Genomic DNA, 19151 nt, shown 5'->3' with positions numbered 1-19151 from the left:
CAGCCTTTCTCATCGTTGATCGGTAGATCCGGATTTGGTCCGACAACACACATATAAGTAACAAAAGTAACATCCGGTCGCAGTAGCCTACTTTTGGCTCTTCAAAATAAGGGTAAAACGGCGTGTATTACAGCTAATGAATTAATTAATCCTGGCGGCCCGCTCCCTTCCTATACAAACGCATTATAATTTCAAACTCAATTTTAACCATGTCGAATACATGAGGGGGGCGTGGATTTTCATTTACAGTTTTCATTTATTTTTAATAATTATTTTGGAAAATAACCTTCTCCGGGAAGAGGCCGGAGGAGACTAGAACATAAAAAAGGACGGGTGTTTTCCATGAATCTATCATGGTTAAAATTGAGTTTGAAGTTATAATGGGTTTGTATAGGAAGGGGCGGGGCAGCTAAAAATAATATCAAATATCTAAATACTGAATCAAGTAACTTAAAAACTGTCTGTGGTGTTCACATAAGCCTGAGTAGATGATAGACTGTCTGGTGTTCACATAAGCCTGAGTAGATGATAGACTGTCTGGTGTTCACATAAGCCTGAGTAGATGATAGACTGTCTGGTGTTCACATAAGCCTGAGTAGATGATAAAATGACTGTCTGTTGTGTTCACATAAGCCTGAGTAGATGATAGACTGTCTGGCGTTCACATAAGCCTGAGTAGATGATAGACTGTCTGGTGTTCACATAAGCCTGAGTAGATGATAGACTGTCTGGCGTTCACATAAGCCTGAGTAGATGATAGACTGTCTGGTGTTCACATAAGCCTGAGTAGATGATAAAATGACTGTCTGTGGTGTTCACATGAGCCTGAGTAGATGATAGACTGTCTGGTGTTCACATAAGCCTGAGTAGATGATAGACTGTCTGGTGTTCACATAAGCCTGAGTAGATGATAGACTGTCTAGTGTTCACATGAGCCTGAGTAGATGATAGACTGTCTGGTGTTCACATAAGCCTGAGTAGATGATAGACTGTCTGGTGTTCACATGAGCCTGAGTAGATGATAGACTGTCTGGTGTTCACATAAGCCTGAGTAGATGATAGACTGTCTGGTGTTCACATGAGCCTGAGTAGATGATAGACTGTCTGGTGTTCACATAAGCCCGAGTAGATGATAGACTGTCTGGTGTTCACATAAGCCTGAGTAGATGATAGACTGTCTGGTGTTTACATGAGCCTGTGTAGATGATAAAATGACCGAAAGTTGTTGAAAGTGAAATATCCCTTTAATTTGATCCTTCAACTTATTGTTTATGCCCCAAATGGATGTACAGGTTTTGTAGCAATTTGATATATATATATTCATTTATGGTATTATTTCCAGCCCAAATACTATACTGTACAGTACATTGCCATTGATTACTTGTTTACACTGTCGGCTGTTTGTAAACTGCAGAGGAGCTCTTCTCTCCACTCAAAATGCATTTTCTGCGTTGTGAAGCGGGAAACAGCAGCAGAATGCAGAGACAAACAGCGGTGTTTTCAAAGCAGTACAATGGGTCACAGACGAGAGCTACACAGCATTTAATTTAAAACGTCAAATGTAACCTGTTGAAACCTTCATGTGAAACTAGTGCTATTGCTACCGCTAATCACAAAGACATGCTGCTGTATGGATACACGGCCTTGGTCACATCAGACATTACCACTACGCAACGGAGGCTGTACAAAATGTTTCCTCATGCAGATCAGCTACTTTTGCCGTTTGATAACTTTGCTAATGTTGGTTGTTGGTCCTAATAACACTTCTCACTGCTAGACCAGGGCAGGCTGAGGCTGAAGAGGGGCTGCTTGAGCCTTGAGGAGTGGACGTGCACACACAGGTGCTCAGTCGTGATTAAGCGGCGGAGCCGCGGAGAAGATTATCATTATGAGGATCGGCTTGGCACAATGTGTTGCCCCTCAGATCACTTGACTAGCATAGCAAGCCTGCTGCGTTGTGACTGCTTCGTTCATGTCATTCACACCACGGCCATCGCTACACTGTACACATACCCCCCCACCCTAATTATTCTTTTGCAGATCTACACTGAGACTGAATTTTTTGCCAATTTTTTCCAATTTGGTAAAGGTCTTAACGGTCAACCCTGTATACACTTATGCTGTATGTTGATTTGCTTACTGTTGAGTGAGAAAACAATGTTGCACATAAACCAAATCATCTGGGGACCCTCAAAATAATTTGGCGACCCTCAGTTTGGGAATCACTGCTTTAGAGTGCAACAAAGGGAGCTTGTATAGGGAGAATATTGGGTGGAATGTTCACCTGTACTCTGCAGAAGTAGATGGTTGCCGGGAGCAGGCCCTTCATTTCGTGGCTGAACGCTGGTCCGCTGTAACACGACTGCATGACGCCCTCAGCGGCCCCCCACTCCACCCGGAACTCCGATACGGGGGCTCCGTTGCACGTGGGAGCCTAGAGGGAAGAAAGGAGCATGTCAACCGTTAAGCTACCACGGAACCTTTACACTAGGATCTACCAGAACACCTGTCCTCAGACGTCTAGATAGATAGATGCTTCAGAACACCTGTCCTCAGACGTCTAGATAGATAGATGCTTCAGAACACCTGTCCTCAGACGTCTAGATAGATAGATGCTTCAGAACACCTGTCCTCAGACGTCTAGATAGATAGATGCTTCAGAACACCTGTCCTCAGACGTCTAGATAGATAGATGCTTCAGAACACCTGTCCTCAGACGTCTAGATAGATAGATGCTTCAGAACACCTGTCCTCAGACGTCTAGATAGATAGATGCTCCAGAACACCTGTCCTCAGACGTCTAGATAGATAGATGCTTCAGATCACCTGTCCTCAGACGTCTAGATAGATAGATGCTTCAGAACACCTGTCCTCAGACGTCTAGATAGATAGATGCTTCAGAACACCTGTCCTCAGACGTCTAGATAGATAGATGCTCCAGAACACCTGTCCTCAGACGTCTAGATAGATAGATGCTCCAGAACACCTGTCCTCCGACGTCTAGATAGATAGATGCTCCAGAACACCTGTCCTCAGACGTCTAGATAGATAGATGCTCCAGAACACCTGTCCTCAGACGTCTAGATAGATAGATGCTTCAGAACACCTGTCCTCAGACGTCTAGATAGATAGATGCTTCAGAACACCTGTCCTCAGACGTCTAGATAGATAGATGCTTTATTTGTCCTTGCACCAAGCAGCCATCAGGACACAAAAACAATCACATAAATACACAATACATGTACAAAACATTGACAATACTACACAGCTCCTCCTCCTCTCAATCTACAGTTGGTTTAGTCGACTAAAATGTATTTTGGCGGGCAGTGACGCCGTCGTAATGACTTTACACTTGCTGAAAATAGCCGATCTACAAGCTCACGTGTTGCGACGCGTTGTGAGCTTGTAGATCTGCTATTTTCAGCATGCAACTAAGTGTAAAATGACTGATGATGTATACTGGATCTCTTGTCCACTAGTCCCTTCCTAACATTTTAGTCTAGTTTTTATTTGTTGACGAAATTGTCAATATATTTAGTCTTAGTTTCATTCATTCATTCAGTTAATTTAGTTTCCATTTAGTTTTCGTCAGTGAAAAAAGGTAGTCAACGAACATTTTTTGCCATAGTATTAGTAAACGAAATCAACAATGTATGGTACTTACGCACGGTAATATATATATATATATATTACATATATATATATATATATTACTGCTGGGCCGTTATCGGCGTTAACGTGCTGCGTTAACGCAAGACTCTTATCGCGATTGCCGTTAATCTATTCTCAAAGTTGGGTCTGGGAGCTGGGTCTCTGTAACTGCGAGTGTAGCCGTAGCCTACTACAAATGAAACCAAAGGACCCTTTTCTAAAAATAAACTCTGCACAAATCTGTACAAATGGACTAGACTACCCCACGCAGACCTCCGTCGGGACCCCCCTTATACGCGGACCCACACAGACTACCACGGAGGCGCGGACCCCCGCGGAGGTCGGCATGGGGGTCCGCGATAGTCTGCATGGGGGTCCGCGATAGTCTGCGTGGGGGTCCACGATAGTCTGCATGGGGGTCCGCGGATATGGGGGTCCCCGCAGAGGTCGGCGCGGGGGTCCGTGGTAGCATCATCCATGCATCACAACCAAAACAAACTCTAGGACTAGCTTTGACGGTTGCCACATTTCGTGACTTTGAGAGAGAAACAAGCAACCAGGTCTATGAAAATGTTAACAGGCCAGATCAAGTCAGAAAATCCGAAAAATTCAGAAAGCAACTATAGTGCTGACTGTCAAACATCATTGTCCAATATTGTTTTAGAGCAGTGGTTCTCAAACATTTTCATGTCAAGGACCACCAATTTTTTAAAGAAACTTTACAGATAAACAAGTCCAAAGTAGCTTATAATGACTATACTTGGCAACACTGAACAGTTCTACAAGCTCACAATATGAAATATAAGGTATTAATAGGATAGTTGTATTGTCAATATCCATAATTAGGGCTCCATAATTAGGCCACCTGGCCTGAGAAGCCCGTTCTCAAGGACTTACTTCTGGTCATTATTTAGGTAGCGCACACATTATTGGTACTTATGGATCACTGTCGAGGCAAAGCCATGTCTTACCTCCCAGCTGATCACCACACAGCTGGGCGATTTGCATGTGGTGCATGGCGCCTTGCAGGCCTCAGGGGCCCCGGGTCCTGTCGTCACCTCACAGCGCTCCGAAAGGGGCCCGTACTGTGGGGCCAAAGAAAAGCATGCGGTTAGGGTCAGGATCTGCTATACAATTACAATTTCGGTAGTCCTCAGAATGTTTTAATTTCAAGGACCACCATAACTCTGAGAGTGTACAAATGGAACCAAATGCCATGTTTACACTCTCAGAGATACGAACCTATAAGGGTCCACTTGGTTCCATTTGTACACCCTCAGCGATACAGACCTGTAAGGGTCCATTCGGTTCCATTTGTACACTCTCATATTGTAGATATGACAGACCTTTAAAGTACCACCATAATAACTGATGTTAAAATACAGGAGCGTATACCTGCCCTTTTTGTTCCATTCCTAAGCCAATAATGCTGCTGCTCTGACAAAACTGTCTAATTACTAATCAGCACAACTAATGATATTTCTAATGTGATCCGTTCTCAAACCTATTTCAACCAATTGCTTGGTCAGAAGAACTACCTGTAGTAATATAAATATTTCATTCCACTTTTGTCTTTTTTCTCCTTTTTTGGGCGACTCCAAATGTGTACCATCTGAGGGGGGCTCAAGTACCACCGGTGGTACTAGTACCAGTGGTTGGGAACATGTGCTTTAAAGGACCACTTCACTAGCCTCGCGTAACGATATTAGTCCCTCGTCCCTCTCAGTGTTAGATATAGTCTAGTCCCTCCCAGTGTTAGATATAGTCTAGTCCCTCTCAGTGTTAGATATAGTCTAGTCCCTCTCAGTGTTAGATATAGTCTAGTCCCTCCCAGTGTTAGATATAGTCTAGTCCCTCTCAGTGTTAGATATAGTCTAGTCCCTCCCAGTGTTAGATAGTCTAGTCCCTCTCAGTGTTAGATATAGTCTAGTCCCTCCCAGTGTTAGATATAGTCTAGTCCCTCTCAGTGTTAGATATAGTCTAGTCCCTCTCAGTGTTAGATATAGTCTAGTCCCTCCCAGTGTTAGATATAGTCTAGTCCCTCCCAGTGTTAGATATAGTCTAGTCCCTCCCAGTGTTAGATATAGTCTAGTCCCTCTCAGTGTTAGATATAGTCTAGTCCCTCCCAGTGTTAGATATAGTCTAGTCCCTCTCAGTGTTAGATAGTCTAGTCCCTCTCAGTGTTAGATATAGTCTAGTCCCTCCCAGTGTTAGATATAGTCTAGTCCCTCTCAGTGTTAGATATAGTCTAGTCCCTCCCAGTGTTAGATATAGTCTAGTCCCTCTCAGTGTTAGATATAGTCTAGTCCCTCTCAGTGTTGGATATAGTCTAGTCCCTCTCAGTGTTGGATATAGTCTAGTCCCTCTCAGTGTTGGATATAGTCTAGTCCCTCTCAGTGTTAGATATAGTCTAGTCCCTCTCAGTGTTAGATATAGTCTAGTCCCTCTCAGTGTTAGATATAGTCTAGTCCCTCTCAGTGTTAGATAGTCTAGTCCCTCTCAGTGTTAGATATAGTCTAGTCCCTCTCAGTGTTAGATATAGTCTAGTCCCTCCCAGTGTTAGATATAGTCTAGTCCCTCCCAGTGTTAGATATAGTCTAGTCCCTCTCAGTGTTAGATAGTCTAGTCCCTCTCAGTGTTAGATATAGTCTAGTCCCTCTCAGTGTTAGATATAGTCTAGTCCCTCTCAGTGTTAGATATAGTCTAGTCCCTCTCAGTGTTAGATATAGTCTAGTCCCTCTCAGTGTTATATATAGTCTAGTCCCTCTCAGTGTTAGATATAGTCTAGTCCCTCTCAGTGTTAGATATAGTCTAGTCCCTCTCAGTGTTAGATATAGTCTAGTCCCTCTCAGTGTTATATAGTCTAGTCCCTCTCAGTGTTAGATATAGTCTAGTCCCTCTCAGTGTTAGATATAGTCTAGTCCCTCCCAGTGTTAGATATAGTCTAGTCCCTCTCAGTGTTAGATATAGTCTAGTCCCTCCCAGTGTTAGATATAGTCTAGTCCCTCTCAGTGTTATATATAGTCTAGTCCCTCTCAGTGTTAGATATAGTCTAGTCCCTCTCAGTGTTAGATATAGTCTAGTCCCTCTCAGTGTTATATATAGTCTAGTCCCTCTCAGTGTTAGATATAGTCTAGTCCCTCTCAGTGTTAGATATAGTCTAGTCCCTCTCAGTGTTAGATAGTCTAGTCCCTCTCAGTGTTAGATATAGTCTAGTCCCTCTCAGTGTTAGATAGTCTAGTCCCTCTCAGTGTTAGATATAGTCTAGTCCCTCTCAGTGTTAGATATAGTCTAGTCCCTCTCAGTGTTAGATATAGTCTAGTCCCTCTCAGTGTTATATATAGTCTAGTCCCTCTCAGTGTTAGATATAGTCTAGTCCCTCTCAGTGTTAGATATAGTCTAGTCCCTCTCAGTGTTAGATATAGTCTAGTCCCTCTCAGTGTTAGATATAGTCTAGTCCCTCTCAGTGTTAGATATAGTCTAGTCCCTCTCAGTGTTATATATAGTCTAGTCCCTCTCAGTGTTAGATATAGTCTAGTCCCTCTCAGTGTTAGATATAGTCTAGTCCCTCTCAGTGTTAGATAGTCTAGTCCCTCTCAGTGTTAGATATAGTCGAGTCCCTCTCAGTGTTAGATATAGTCTAGTCCCTCTCAGTGTTAGATATAGTCTAGTCCCTCTCAGTGTTAGATATAGTCTAGTCCCTCTCAGTGTTAGATATAGTCTAGTCCCTCTCAGTGTTAGATATAGTCTAGTCCCTCTCAGTGTTAGATATAGTCTAGTCCCTCTCAGTGTTATATATAGTCTAGTCCCTCTCAGTGTTAGATATAGTCTAGTCCCTCTCAGTGTTAGATATAGTCTAGTCCCTCTCAGTGTTAGATATAGTCTAGTCCCTCTCAGTGTTAGATATAGTCTAGTCCCTCTCAGTGTTAGATATAGTCTAGTCCCTCTCAGTGTTATATATAGTCTAGTCCCTCTCAGTGTTAGATATAGTCTCGTCCCTCTCAGTGTTAGATATATTCACAATGTCCCGCCCCAAATTTGAATACTGGGCCCTGGTTGGCTACAGCCTTTAAATAAATACTTTTGGAAACGTCCATGGGAAAAATGAATGGGGAATTATGTCCTGGTGCCCCTGTCATTCTGAAACGGGGCGGGACCGTGATGCTCTATTGCATATAGGCAAGCTATGCTTGTCATTGTCACTTGGAAATAAAATAGAGGTGCACGTCCATTTATGCCAAAATAAAAAAAATCACACCCGTGTGAAGTGAGTGGTGCAATTCCGTGTGGGGGTTACCGGGGGGAAGGCCCAGACCCACAGGAACGTACCCAGGGTGCCGGCCCGGTTCCGGCGAGCCGCCCCACGTCCGAAACGGTAGGGAAATTACAGAGTTACCATGTGGGGGTCCCCAGGGGTGGGGGGAGTTCCAGACCCCAGGAACACGCCCGGGGGGGCGGGCCGGTTCCGGCGTGCCGCCCCGCGTCCGAAACGGTTGAGAAATTACAGAGTTACCATGTGGCGGTCCCTCTACTGTACTGTACTGTACTGTACTGTACTGTACTGTACTGTACTGTACTGTACTGTACTGTACTGGCACACCCGAAAGCATCATATATACAGTTAATACGTGCGTGTGTGTTTGTGTGTGCCTTAGGTTGCGCACAGGTGGTGAAAAACAACCATGCTGTTTTCGTGCTCATGTTTTCGCCACCCAGCCACCCACACACATAGCGGTGATCGCCACGTTGATAAATGAGGGCCACAGATTGAGTAGAAAAAATGTGTGGCATTTTATCATGATCATTAGTGAGATCCAATTATATGAAGATAGGTTGAAAAGTGGTGAAGTGGTCCTTTAAGGGTCCATTTGGAACCACAGGCTTTCCCAAACTGTGGTGCACGCACCCCTAGTGGTGCACAAAGGAACTCCCAGGGTTGCGCAACATGAAAATGGTAATGGCGGTAGTATTATGATGTTATTTAACAAAACGGCAAAATAAAAGCGGCCATGTCTTTCCGGCACCCCAGAGCTTCTATTTTGAAGGAATCCCGGCACTGTTAACGATCCCAACATGCGGCGGTGTCATGTTTTAGCTTTAGCAAAAGCCAATCCATCATCAGTTATTCATAGAATATAATGGGAATGAAAAAAAATCTTCTAACTGCAGATGTGATAAGTGGTTGTGATGTGTCTCTGAACACGATGCTCTGACTCATGTTCATTAAGCTTCATCACGATGAATTATATGACCCTGCCAGAAATATATTCCATCTCATTATTCGAGCGATTGGAGTTGTGCAGCCTGCCTGTTACTGTTACAGACAACTAGTGTGACAAAACAGGCAAACATTTAGATTAATGGCGAAAGGGCCTTTCTGTGTGGAGTTTGCATGTTCTCCCTGTGTGCCATAGGATAGGTATTAGGTACCCTCACAAAAAACATGCAGTAATCCTGGTCTCTATACTGCCTCCCCCTGGTCAGGCGCCCCTGACCAGGGGGAAAGGAACTGGTTGGAATAACGTGTTCCTTCCACGTGCTACGTCCTACTGGGGAAACTCCCCCCTGTCAGGTGATGAGAAGAAGCGGCCTGCTCACTCCTCATGCATTGAAGGAAGCATGAGCTCAGTTCAGGGCTCTCCCCAGGTTGGCAGAGGGAGAGTTGCGCCCAGGATTACAGCTTAGGCAATTGGCCCCGGGTGAAAAATGGGCTACAAAAATCGTGGGATAAAAAAGGACAGTTGGACAGTGCATATTATAGCGGCTTTAGCAGAAAAGGTGTAAATTCTCAAGTTCCCTGTTATTGGAAAAACAATTTAAAAAAAGAAAATCCTTTCGGGTAAGGATTTTGTGTTGTTTCTCACCCCAGCCTTGTTGGCCGCCTTGAGCCGAAAGCTGTAGCTTCTGCCTGGCAGCAGGCTGCTCACGGTGCAGTCCAGCTCAGAGCCTTGGTACACCTCTCTGCCGTCTTCCTCCAGGCTGTAGCAGGACACCGGGCTGCCACCGTCCACTTGAGGGGGCCCTGAAATGGGAAATGTGCACAACCCAGACAACTGGGAGTCAGTACAACGACTTTGATTGAAGGCGTGGGCAACAACCTTCTTCTCCAAAGCCTGATTTATATTTAGTTGCACGTTGGTGTTGCCTGCGGTACAAATCTAACAAGCTCAGGTGTGGGTGGTGTGGGTGTTGCGCACCAAAATTATAAGAACTCAAAAAGCTCAAAATGCGTGGCAGTGTCGTGCGACACATTCTGAGTTTGTAGAGCGGCTATTGCCGGGTGTGAGACATGCATCAAAACCAAGTACACATCAGGCATAATGCACTCTTATCAAAAAGGGAAAGTGACAGACAGGGTGACGGTTTAAGGCTTGAGTTTAGCTTTCCCTGAAAAGCCAAATGAACCGCAACATTATGGTCAGGCAGTGAGTGACAGGCACAACATCCTTCAAATAAAGTGGGCTCCCCTGACTCAGGAAGTGGCACAGCGGAAGCAAAAAAAAAAAACACGATAACACGGTAACACGATGTGAAATGCACACACGCTCACACAAACACGACGTACTGCACTTCGCCCCAAGGCATCGTTTTACAAAACACCGACAAATGCATCAACAGTGGCTGGAATTCAACCCACACGTTTATTCGAGTCGGGGAGACAGAGCGCGATGATTTATGACTCACCCCAGCGCAGCTGCACCTCCCTGGCTTTCGGCTTGCCCACCAGCCGAGGCGGTTGACAGGGACCTGGGGGAACTGCGGGAGTCTGGACCTGCAGGGTCTCCGACAGCTAGTGGGGAAGACAACAAACTAATTAAGACCCTCACACACACACACACACACACACACACGTTTGTATTACCGTACTATACTTGTGAGGACATTTAGGATTTTCTTCCCCTCTGTGCTATTTTTAAACCTAAACCCTAGGGCCTCCAATATCCGATCTACAATATCTACCGCACTGCAGTAGATATTTTTGGTGCAACTCAGTATAGATCAGCCGCAATTCCAACCCTAACCCTTAAACCTAACCTCTAAATTCCTAATTGTAAGCCTAACTCCCCAAATCTGTTTTAACCATAAAACACAACATTTCGGGGTTGTGAGAACCAGGAGAAAGGGGTCCCCACAACGTCTGCTACTATACTTGTGGGGCTCATCTGGTCCTTATAAGTACAATAACATAGACACGAACACACAACATACAATGTCTTTAATGTCATGCAGTTTTTTCCCAGAGAGCCTCATCACTGCGACCCATCGGGGGGATGAACAGCTGTAGGAAGGCATGTGAGGCTTATGTCATGTGGAGGCACGTGGCAAACGGAGGCAACGCCAACACGAGTAATGTTTCCTCACTAGTAACATGCATGAGCCCACAGCTGACGAAGGCATGAATGGAGAGTTGTGTGTGTGTGTGTGTTTGTATGCGTGTGTGTGGTGGAGGGTGTTATAATCGATTAGGGGTCTTGTTCTTCTCACACGCAGAGTAGTGGAGACTAATTCCGCCCGCTGAATGAGGATTTCTTATTAAAATCGGGGCCATAAATAGAGCGGACACCAAGAATTATTCATGTCTAATATATCAGGCGACGGCGAGAGCCGCTGGGATGTTGAGTCCACCAATGCGTGCGTGCATGATGTGTGTGCTGTGCGAAACGTTGGCATTGTCTGTGACTTATGGAGGGAGAAACATGTTACAGAGAAGAAAATTAAACATCAACCGCCCATTGCCTCAATTGACTCAACCGCCCACAACTCAATTGTGATATACTGTCCTTCCTTGCCTTGTAATTGCCTGATTGCACTGTATTGTATACATGTACTGTATGTATGTCATACACGCCCATGCACTTTGCTGCTGGCTTTCTGATACTACCATACAGTATGTACCAAAGCAGACTCCCTGTATGGCCCTCAGAATTTTGACAACTGTCAAACTGTTTGTTTTTCTGATGTTTCAGTAACACCTTCAGTATTTTATTGTTTCTATAAATTGACGTGGAAAGACATGGGAATAGATGATTTTACAATTGACTAAATCTTTTAGTCTGATTAACCACTTCCAGCCCTATGTTATACCTCATCGTACAACATTGTCAGGCGGAACAACTGATTTACAATGCTCACAACGCATTATTTGGCGTTTTAGCCATTATTGATTCTCTTATGACTTTCATAAGGATTTTCCATCAATCCATCCGTAGTCGGGTCGCGGGGGTAACAGCTCGGTTCCCAAACCTTTTAGCTCAAGACCCAAATGAGAAATTATACATTTGCCCGGGACCCAAAAAGTAAGTGAAAATAGTAAATCTGCAAGCTCACAACACATCGCTCCATGCTGCGTTGCGAGCTTGTAGATCTGCTATTTTCGCTACTTAAACTTTTTATCCATCAGTTTTTAGCCCAATAAGTATTTTTGTGCAAAACAAATGGAATGGATTCCCTATAGTTTGACACGTCACCTGCTACTTAAAGCAAAATTACATTTTTACATTTTTGCCTTATATAGGATTAATGGTTAATTAATATATAGGTTAATGGTATGGTCACATATAAACCCCTATTAAACAAATCAATGCTCAATGCTGACAACCGTTCAGCAAGTGCATTCATGAATGTATGTATAGAAAATATATTAGGCCAATAAAAAAAAAGAATACCAAATTTCCCACTCCACACCCTACATTTGTATGCCATTTGTATGCCAGGGAACCTCTCGTTATCAATGCTCCTGGGTGCAAATTAAAATAAATGCTACAGCTATCATTGCCTTTATTCAAGCCTAACCTTCCATAAGAGAGCACATTAGTTTTGTATTTTCTCCTTTTATGTTCTATTCTATTAGAAGCAACAGCATCTCGCACGAAATGTCTCTGCGATTACTGTACATACAAGCCTTATGGTGTGCTGTATGTTTCTGTTGTGAATGCGTGCGTTTAGTGTGTGTGTGTGTGTGTGTGTGTGTGTGTGTGTGTGTGTGTGTGTGTGTGTGTGTGTGTGTGTGTGTGTGTGTGTGTGTGTGTGTGTGTTATTGATGCTGTATGACTCACCGGGCTCTGCCCTCCCTCACTCATGCAGTAAATGCGGGTCTGGTAGGAGCAGCCTGGCTTCAAGCCATCACATACGTGCTCCGTGGCCGGTCCGGAGTATACCAGCTCCCACGACACGCCTGGGTATGAGAGAAAGTGACAAATCTATTCACAGTGCCGGTAGTGATGATTAAGAAAAGTTTTAATTTTCAGTAAGGTCTGAGGAAGAGCCTCTCGACTCGTGTGCGTTACCAATAAAGAATACCCAAGATGGGAGCAGCATTCTGGTGTGCAGATTGTATTGTTATTTCATGTTACATTTTTGATCCAGCAGCCAGCCTAGCAGAACAGGATGTGCGTGTTCACTTTGCGACACCCATTTCAAAGAAACGTTTTAGAAAATAAACTTTGGCCGTGCTGCAAGCTGAAAATAGCCCATTCTGCAAGATCAGACAGGCTATTTTTGAGTATAAATTAGGCTTAACAAAAGTGACACGTTTTAAGCTTGTAGATCTGCTATTTACTGTATTCTTTGGATTGTTTTTGAAAATGTCTGAACATTCAACATGGAAAACAATTATGACGATTATCTCAAATAATTGCAACCAGGCGATCATGTAATAATTGTGACAGGCATACCACTCAAGCCCTCCGACAGCTCCACGACATACTTGGTGACCTCTGCACCGCCATGGTCTTTTGGTGGCTCTGTAGGAGAAACACAGCTTACTTCTTTACGTTTCCTTCATAAAAGGCTGTCCATCTACTCAGTGGAGGAACGTAAACTACAGGTAAGAACAATTACAATTTTGAGGTATTAAAAAAAAATCCAATACAATCATTTTACTTCTACACCACTACAGTACATCTCAGAGGCAAATATTGCACTTTTTACTCCACTACAATTATTCAAAAACATCCGTTACTAGTTACTTTGTAGATTTTAATTTTTATTACGAGCATTCTTTACTTAGGTAAAGAAATGCAGTACTTTTTTTTAATTTCCCACCACTGCATCTAACTCTACTGTATGTTTGAGAAGAGGAGCCAGAGCCCAGACGCATTGCAGAGAGGGTTGCGTGGTGGCATCAACTCACCCCAGGCCATCTTGAAGCTGTTGGGCAGAACTCTGCCCTTGATGACGGGCCTGCAGGGACAGCACGGCCGGTCAGGAAGCGTGATGAACTCGGCCACCTGGCTGGGGTTGCTCTTCCCCTCAGAATTGTACGCTGCCACCTGGAGGGGGGAGGGGGGGGGGTATACCCTTGCTTTTAAGCCTTTATATGTATACTTTTGTAAAATGCATATCCCTCTTATTTCACTGGTTCTCAAACTTGTTATTTATTTATTTCAATCTGCTATTTTTGAAAAATCTTGAAAATGTGGCGCAAATCTTTGAATATATATTCTTTCAGAGCGAACGTTTTTAACTCCCTGGAACAACATATTTTCAGATGGGGGTCGGCGGCCAATTACATATAATACCTGGGGTCCTTGACATGAAATAGTTTGAGAACCACTGACATAGAAACATAGGTTTTTCAGAAAACTTTTAGGATTTAGAAGACCGGATTTAGAATCGGCCTCAGGTCTAAATGGGTTAAAGATCTGTAAGGAACCATTCAGATGTCGGGACCCCCTCAAGGAACCCTGAGGGTCCCTGTACCGCACTTTGAGAACCATTTCTCTCTCTGTCTGTGTGTTTGCCAGCAGTTGTAATAATAGCCTCAGACTCGGAGTGGGACATGACAGACAAGACATCATCATCATCATCATACAGCTTGGTCTCCTTTCTCTCCTCCGCCCATACGTTGTTGACAGACACAGAGCTGCTTAGACACACCTAACAAAAGCCATAATAGAGCAGGAGGCAATGAGGGGAATGGTGCTTCAGTGGTGTGTCGGCAGTTTGGCGTGGCAACATTTGCTGCCATAATGCAAATCTCCCAGCCACCCACGCTGAGCTTGCCGGGAGCTCATCCCTGTAGCGCACGCACAGGGAGATGCATGTGCACGGCAGCAGGCCCTCTGTGTCACACAGCGTGGTAAATTGGGGACCGCGATGAAATCGTCTAGATGTCCCCAGAGCTTATTTGGAGAGAGAAAATGAGATTCGAGGCCATCACATTTCACAAAAACAAACTTGGTCTCTTAAGTGGATATCGTCTCTGTCGGGTGGAAACCGTCATACAGTAAGTCCAAAAGTGGGACTTTTAGGGTTCAAATTCCAAAGTATAAAAAGGAGATCTACAAGCTCGAGCTTGTGGATCTGCTACTTTTGATGCTTTTGTGTGACGCTGTAGTATGATCAAGTAGGCCGTTGATTAACGAAAAAACACAAAAGGTTAGACTATGGAGATAAGAGGTAATTTTTTAATTATGGTTGCATTTAATTGAGTGCTGCTGGTGTGTGCAGATGGAAGAAAAGAACTGGCCAGTTAATCCTGGCCAGTTCCTTACAATGAACAATCTTAAAACGGCACAAGAAAAACAATGACAGATACAGTATGTGAATGGCTTTGGAAAAGCTTATTTAAGAGGGGCATTGTAAAGTGTGTGAAATAATTAATCAAATTAATGGCGTGTGTACAAGCTGCGACACACTGAGCTTGTAGATATTCTAACTTTTTGCACGACAGCTGTGACAAAGCAATTATTGTTTTTGAACACTTGATGCCTAGGACGTCCACACGCCTTCTCAAATAAAGCCACGGGGTGCCTCAGACGTGTGGACACTGGACACGTCTTAAGGTATTCTTTATCAATATAAAACGGGATCTCTAAAATGCTTGGCACTCAATCTAGTGCCTTTATTCTGAAAAGAAATCCCAGCCGTGTTAACAGTTCTACTGCGTAACTCGTGTTCCCGCTATTTAATCCATGTGTCGGTGTTGCGTAATACGCTAAACCCGCAATTTGTTTAATGTGTTTAATTCGCCTTTTTTAAATAATTATAAAGAAAGAGCGGATTTGTCGCGGACCTGGTGACGAGGCCGTCGCGTTATGACGACAAAACGGGAAATCAAGCCATGCTCTGGGCTGCTAGGGCTTCTGGGAAAATGAGTTCAATGCAAGTGAACGGGGGTTTGATTGGACTACAATATGCTGCGCAAGCTGTTTTAGTTTCATAATGGCGGCATGATTTTCTCTTCAACAACAAACCATGGGACTATTTTCCGCCGGATTTTCGGCAATCAAAGCTGCAAATACTTCTGCGTATGCTCCAAAGGTAATAGATCAATCCTGGCAGCCTAAATGGATAGATTAATCTAACGCCCCGAAAGTGTTAACGAGAATTATATAGACAATTTGCTCAGACACACATATGACGTAAATTCTCCTTTCATTGTCAATGGCATTTAATGTTTGTGTTGGCACAAAAAGCCGATTAGCTCAGACACATACAGTATGGCGTAAGTTCTCCTTTCATTGTCAATGGCAAATGTGACACGAGTTATGACAAAAAGCTGCCCTTCAAAAATACCACACGTGAACAATGGCAGACAGTTTCACCATTCAATTCACTATAATACTGACAATCCTCAGTTATGACATCATCATCGTTATGTTCCACAACAGTAGGTAGGCTAGAGATAGTCAGTTAACGCTCTATTATCCAACTTTTACAGGCTTTTAAGTCTTGTCTATCTTCTTCCAAGTGAGAGGTTTGGTTCTTTGTTGCAATGCTTTCTACAATGAGGATTACAGTGATGATTAAATGTTTTTTTTTTGTTTTTAATGAGGTTTTGAAAATGTCAAAAAGACCCACCATGATTATATATCACATTTGACACCTTTCCCCACATGAAGGGGGAAATCGCCCAATTTCAATGCAGTCCACAAACAACAACAAAAAAGAAAAACGAAAATCCATTTCCCAGTGCTTCTGAAGTCTCTGATTGGGACTTGAGCCAGTGTGTGATGAGCCATGTGGACTTGGTGTTTGTCAGATCAACCTGCCACCCCGTTGGCACCAGGGGAATGAATGCCATTAGAGCCCCGCAGACAGATGAGTCATAGTAGGGACTCTACAGTATGTGGATGTCAGCCTACCCCCTACTCTCCCCCCCGCCCCAAGACCCCCTACTCTCCCCCGCCCCAAGACCCCCTACTCTCCCCCCGCCCCAAGACCCCCTACTCTCCCCCCACCCCAAGACCCCCTACTCTCCCCCCGCCCCAAGACCCCCTACTCTCCCCCCCGCCCCAAGACCCCCTACTCTCCCCCCGCCCCAAGACCCCCTACTCTCCCCCCGCCCCAAGACCCCCTACTCTCCCCCCACCCCAAGACCTCCTACTCTCCCCCGCCCCAAGAACCCCTACTCTCCCCCCGCCCCAAGACCCCCTACTCTCCCCCCGCCCCAAGACCCCCTACTCTCCCCCCACCCCAAGACCCCCTACTCTCCCCCCGCCCCAAGACCCCCTACTCTCCCCCCGCTCCAAGACCCCCTACTCTCCCCCCGCCCCAAGACCCCCTACTCTCCCCCCGCCCCAAGACCCACTCCTTCTCGCTACCTCTCCTCTACAGTATGTGGATGTCAGCCTACCCCCTACTCTCCCCCGCCCCAAGACCCCCTACTCTCCCCCCGCCCCAAGACCCCCTACTCTCCCCCGCCCCAAGACCCCCTACTCTCCCCCCCGCCCCAAGACCCCCTACTCTCCCCCCGCCCCAAGACCCCCTACTCTCCCCCGCCCCAAGACCCCCTACTCTCCCCCCGCCCCAAGACCCCCTACTCTCCCCCACCCCAAGACCCCCTACTCTCCCCCGCCCCAAGACCCCCTACTCTCCCCCCGCCCCAAGACCCCCTACTCTCCCCTCTCCCCCCACCCCAAGACCCCCTACTCTCCCCCCGCCCCAAGACCCCCTACTCTCCCCCCGCCCCAAGACCCCCTACTCTCCCCCACCCCAAGACCCCCTACTCTCCCCCACCCCAAGACCCCCTACTCTCCCCCGCCCCAAGACCCCCTACTCTCCCCCCGCCCCAAGACCCCCTACTCTCCCCCACCCCAAGACCCCCTACTCTCCCCCGCCCCAAGACCCCCTACTCTCCCCCACCCCAAGACCCCCTACTCTCCCCCGCCCCAAGACCCCCTACTCTCCCCCGCCCCAAGACCCCCTACTCTCCCCCGCCCCAAGACCCCCTACTCTCCCCCGCCCCAAGACCCACTCCTTCATAGTAGGGACTCTACAGTATGTGGATGTCAGCCTACCCCCTACTCTCCCCCACCCCAAGACCCACTACCTCTCCCCAACACACACACACACAGTATGTGGATGTCAGCCTACCCCCTACTCTCCCCCGCCCCAAGACCCACTCCTTCATAGTAGGGACTCTACAGTATGTGGATGTCAGCCTACCCCTACTCTCCCCCCGCCCCAAGACCCACTCCTTCATAGTAGGGACTCTACAGTATGTGGATGTCAGCCTACCCCTACTCTCCCCCCGCCCCAAGACCCACTCCTTCTCGCTACCTCTCCCCAACACACACACACAGTATGTGGATGTCAGCCTACCCCCTACTCTCCCCCGCCCCAAGACCCACTCCTTCAGATGAGTCATAGTAGGGACTCTACAGTATGTGGATGTCAGCCTAACCCCTACTCTCCCCCGCCCCAAGACCCACTCCTTCTCGCTACCTCTCCCCAACACACACACACACCGAGCTATCTGCAGTCCAGCGCGCACCCCCCCCCCCCCCCCCATCTGTCTTGTCTCTTACCCGAAACTTGAACCTGGTGCTCCGGTGAAGGTTCCTGACGGTGCAGGTGAGCTCGTCTCCGTCGTAGCTGGGCTGAAAGCCATAACCCTGGGACACACACACACACACACAACAGCGGCGTGAATAAAAAAAGCACGACTACTTCAACATTTGAAGAAACTTGGGTTCTTCTTGCAATGCCACTTTATTTAGACTGGTAGAGTTGTTAGCACACAGTTCAGATACAGGTCTCACATTCTATCGAAGATCTGCAAATGTTTCTGTGTGGTCTAGATATACCTGTAGATATTCATCAATCATCATCACAGATAGTCAATCATTGGTTGTATCACACTAGAATTTCGCGTATGTAATCGCGGCTAGTAGCACACATTTTTTTTTAGGAGCACGATGAAAAGTTATCAAATAATGTGTTTGAGGGCCCTCCTATATACAGCTTTAGTGCCCACACGTCTAAATATTTGCCATTGATAAAGAACAGAGAAATTAGGTCGAAATGCCACTAAATATGACGTAAATGAAAATGTATTATATATATATTTGTTTTTAATTGAATGTAAATACTTTACTTATAAAAAAACCTGGCAACCCGCACCCCGCGGTCATTTTCCGCTAACCGGAGCGGTGCTCCCTAGGAATACTGGACAACTCACCCCGGTGCCTGCCCGTTTTTCCTCCCGGAATTTTCCCCAGTGAGGGGGATAACTTTGTAATATGCTATTGGCTGTTTGTATTCTTTTTGGAAAA

General features: G+C 45.7%; 1 protein-coding gene across 1 annotated transcript in view; it reads right to left on the bottom strand.

Annotated features, from left to right (window-relative positions):
* The window catches only part of fndc3a (fibronectin type III domain containing 3A), a 94286-nt gene that overhangs the window by 10015 nt on the left and 65120 nt on the right, over nt 1-19151 (bottom strand). Inside the window, exons 14-21 of the mRNA XM_079513617.1 lie at nt 18405-18491; nt 13784-13922; nt 13326-13394; nt 12708-12826; nt 10336-10441; nt 9516-9673; nt 4623-4736; nt 2285-2434 (exon numbers count right to left, since the gene is read on the bottom strand). Coding sequence (XP_079369743.1) covers nt 2285-2434; nt 4623-4736; nt 9516-9673; nt 10336-10441; nt 12708-12826; nt 13326-13394; nt 13784-13922; nt 18405-18491 — 942 coding nt within the window. The remainder of the gene's footprint in view (nt 1-2284; nt 2435-4622; nt 4737-9515; nt 9674-10335; nt 10442-12707; nt 12827-13325; nt 13395-13783; nt 13923-18404; nt 18492-19151) is intronic.

The sequence above is a fragment of the Electrona antarctica genome, assembly GCF_951216825.1.
Source record: "Electrona antarctica genome assembly, chromosome: 11".
NCBI lineage: Eukaryota > Metazoa > Chordata > Actinopteri > Myctophiformes > Myctophidae > Electrona > Electrona antarctica.
Note: the sequence above shows the minus strand (reverse complement) of the source record. Positions and strands in the feature narration are given on the sequence as shown.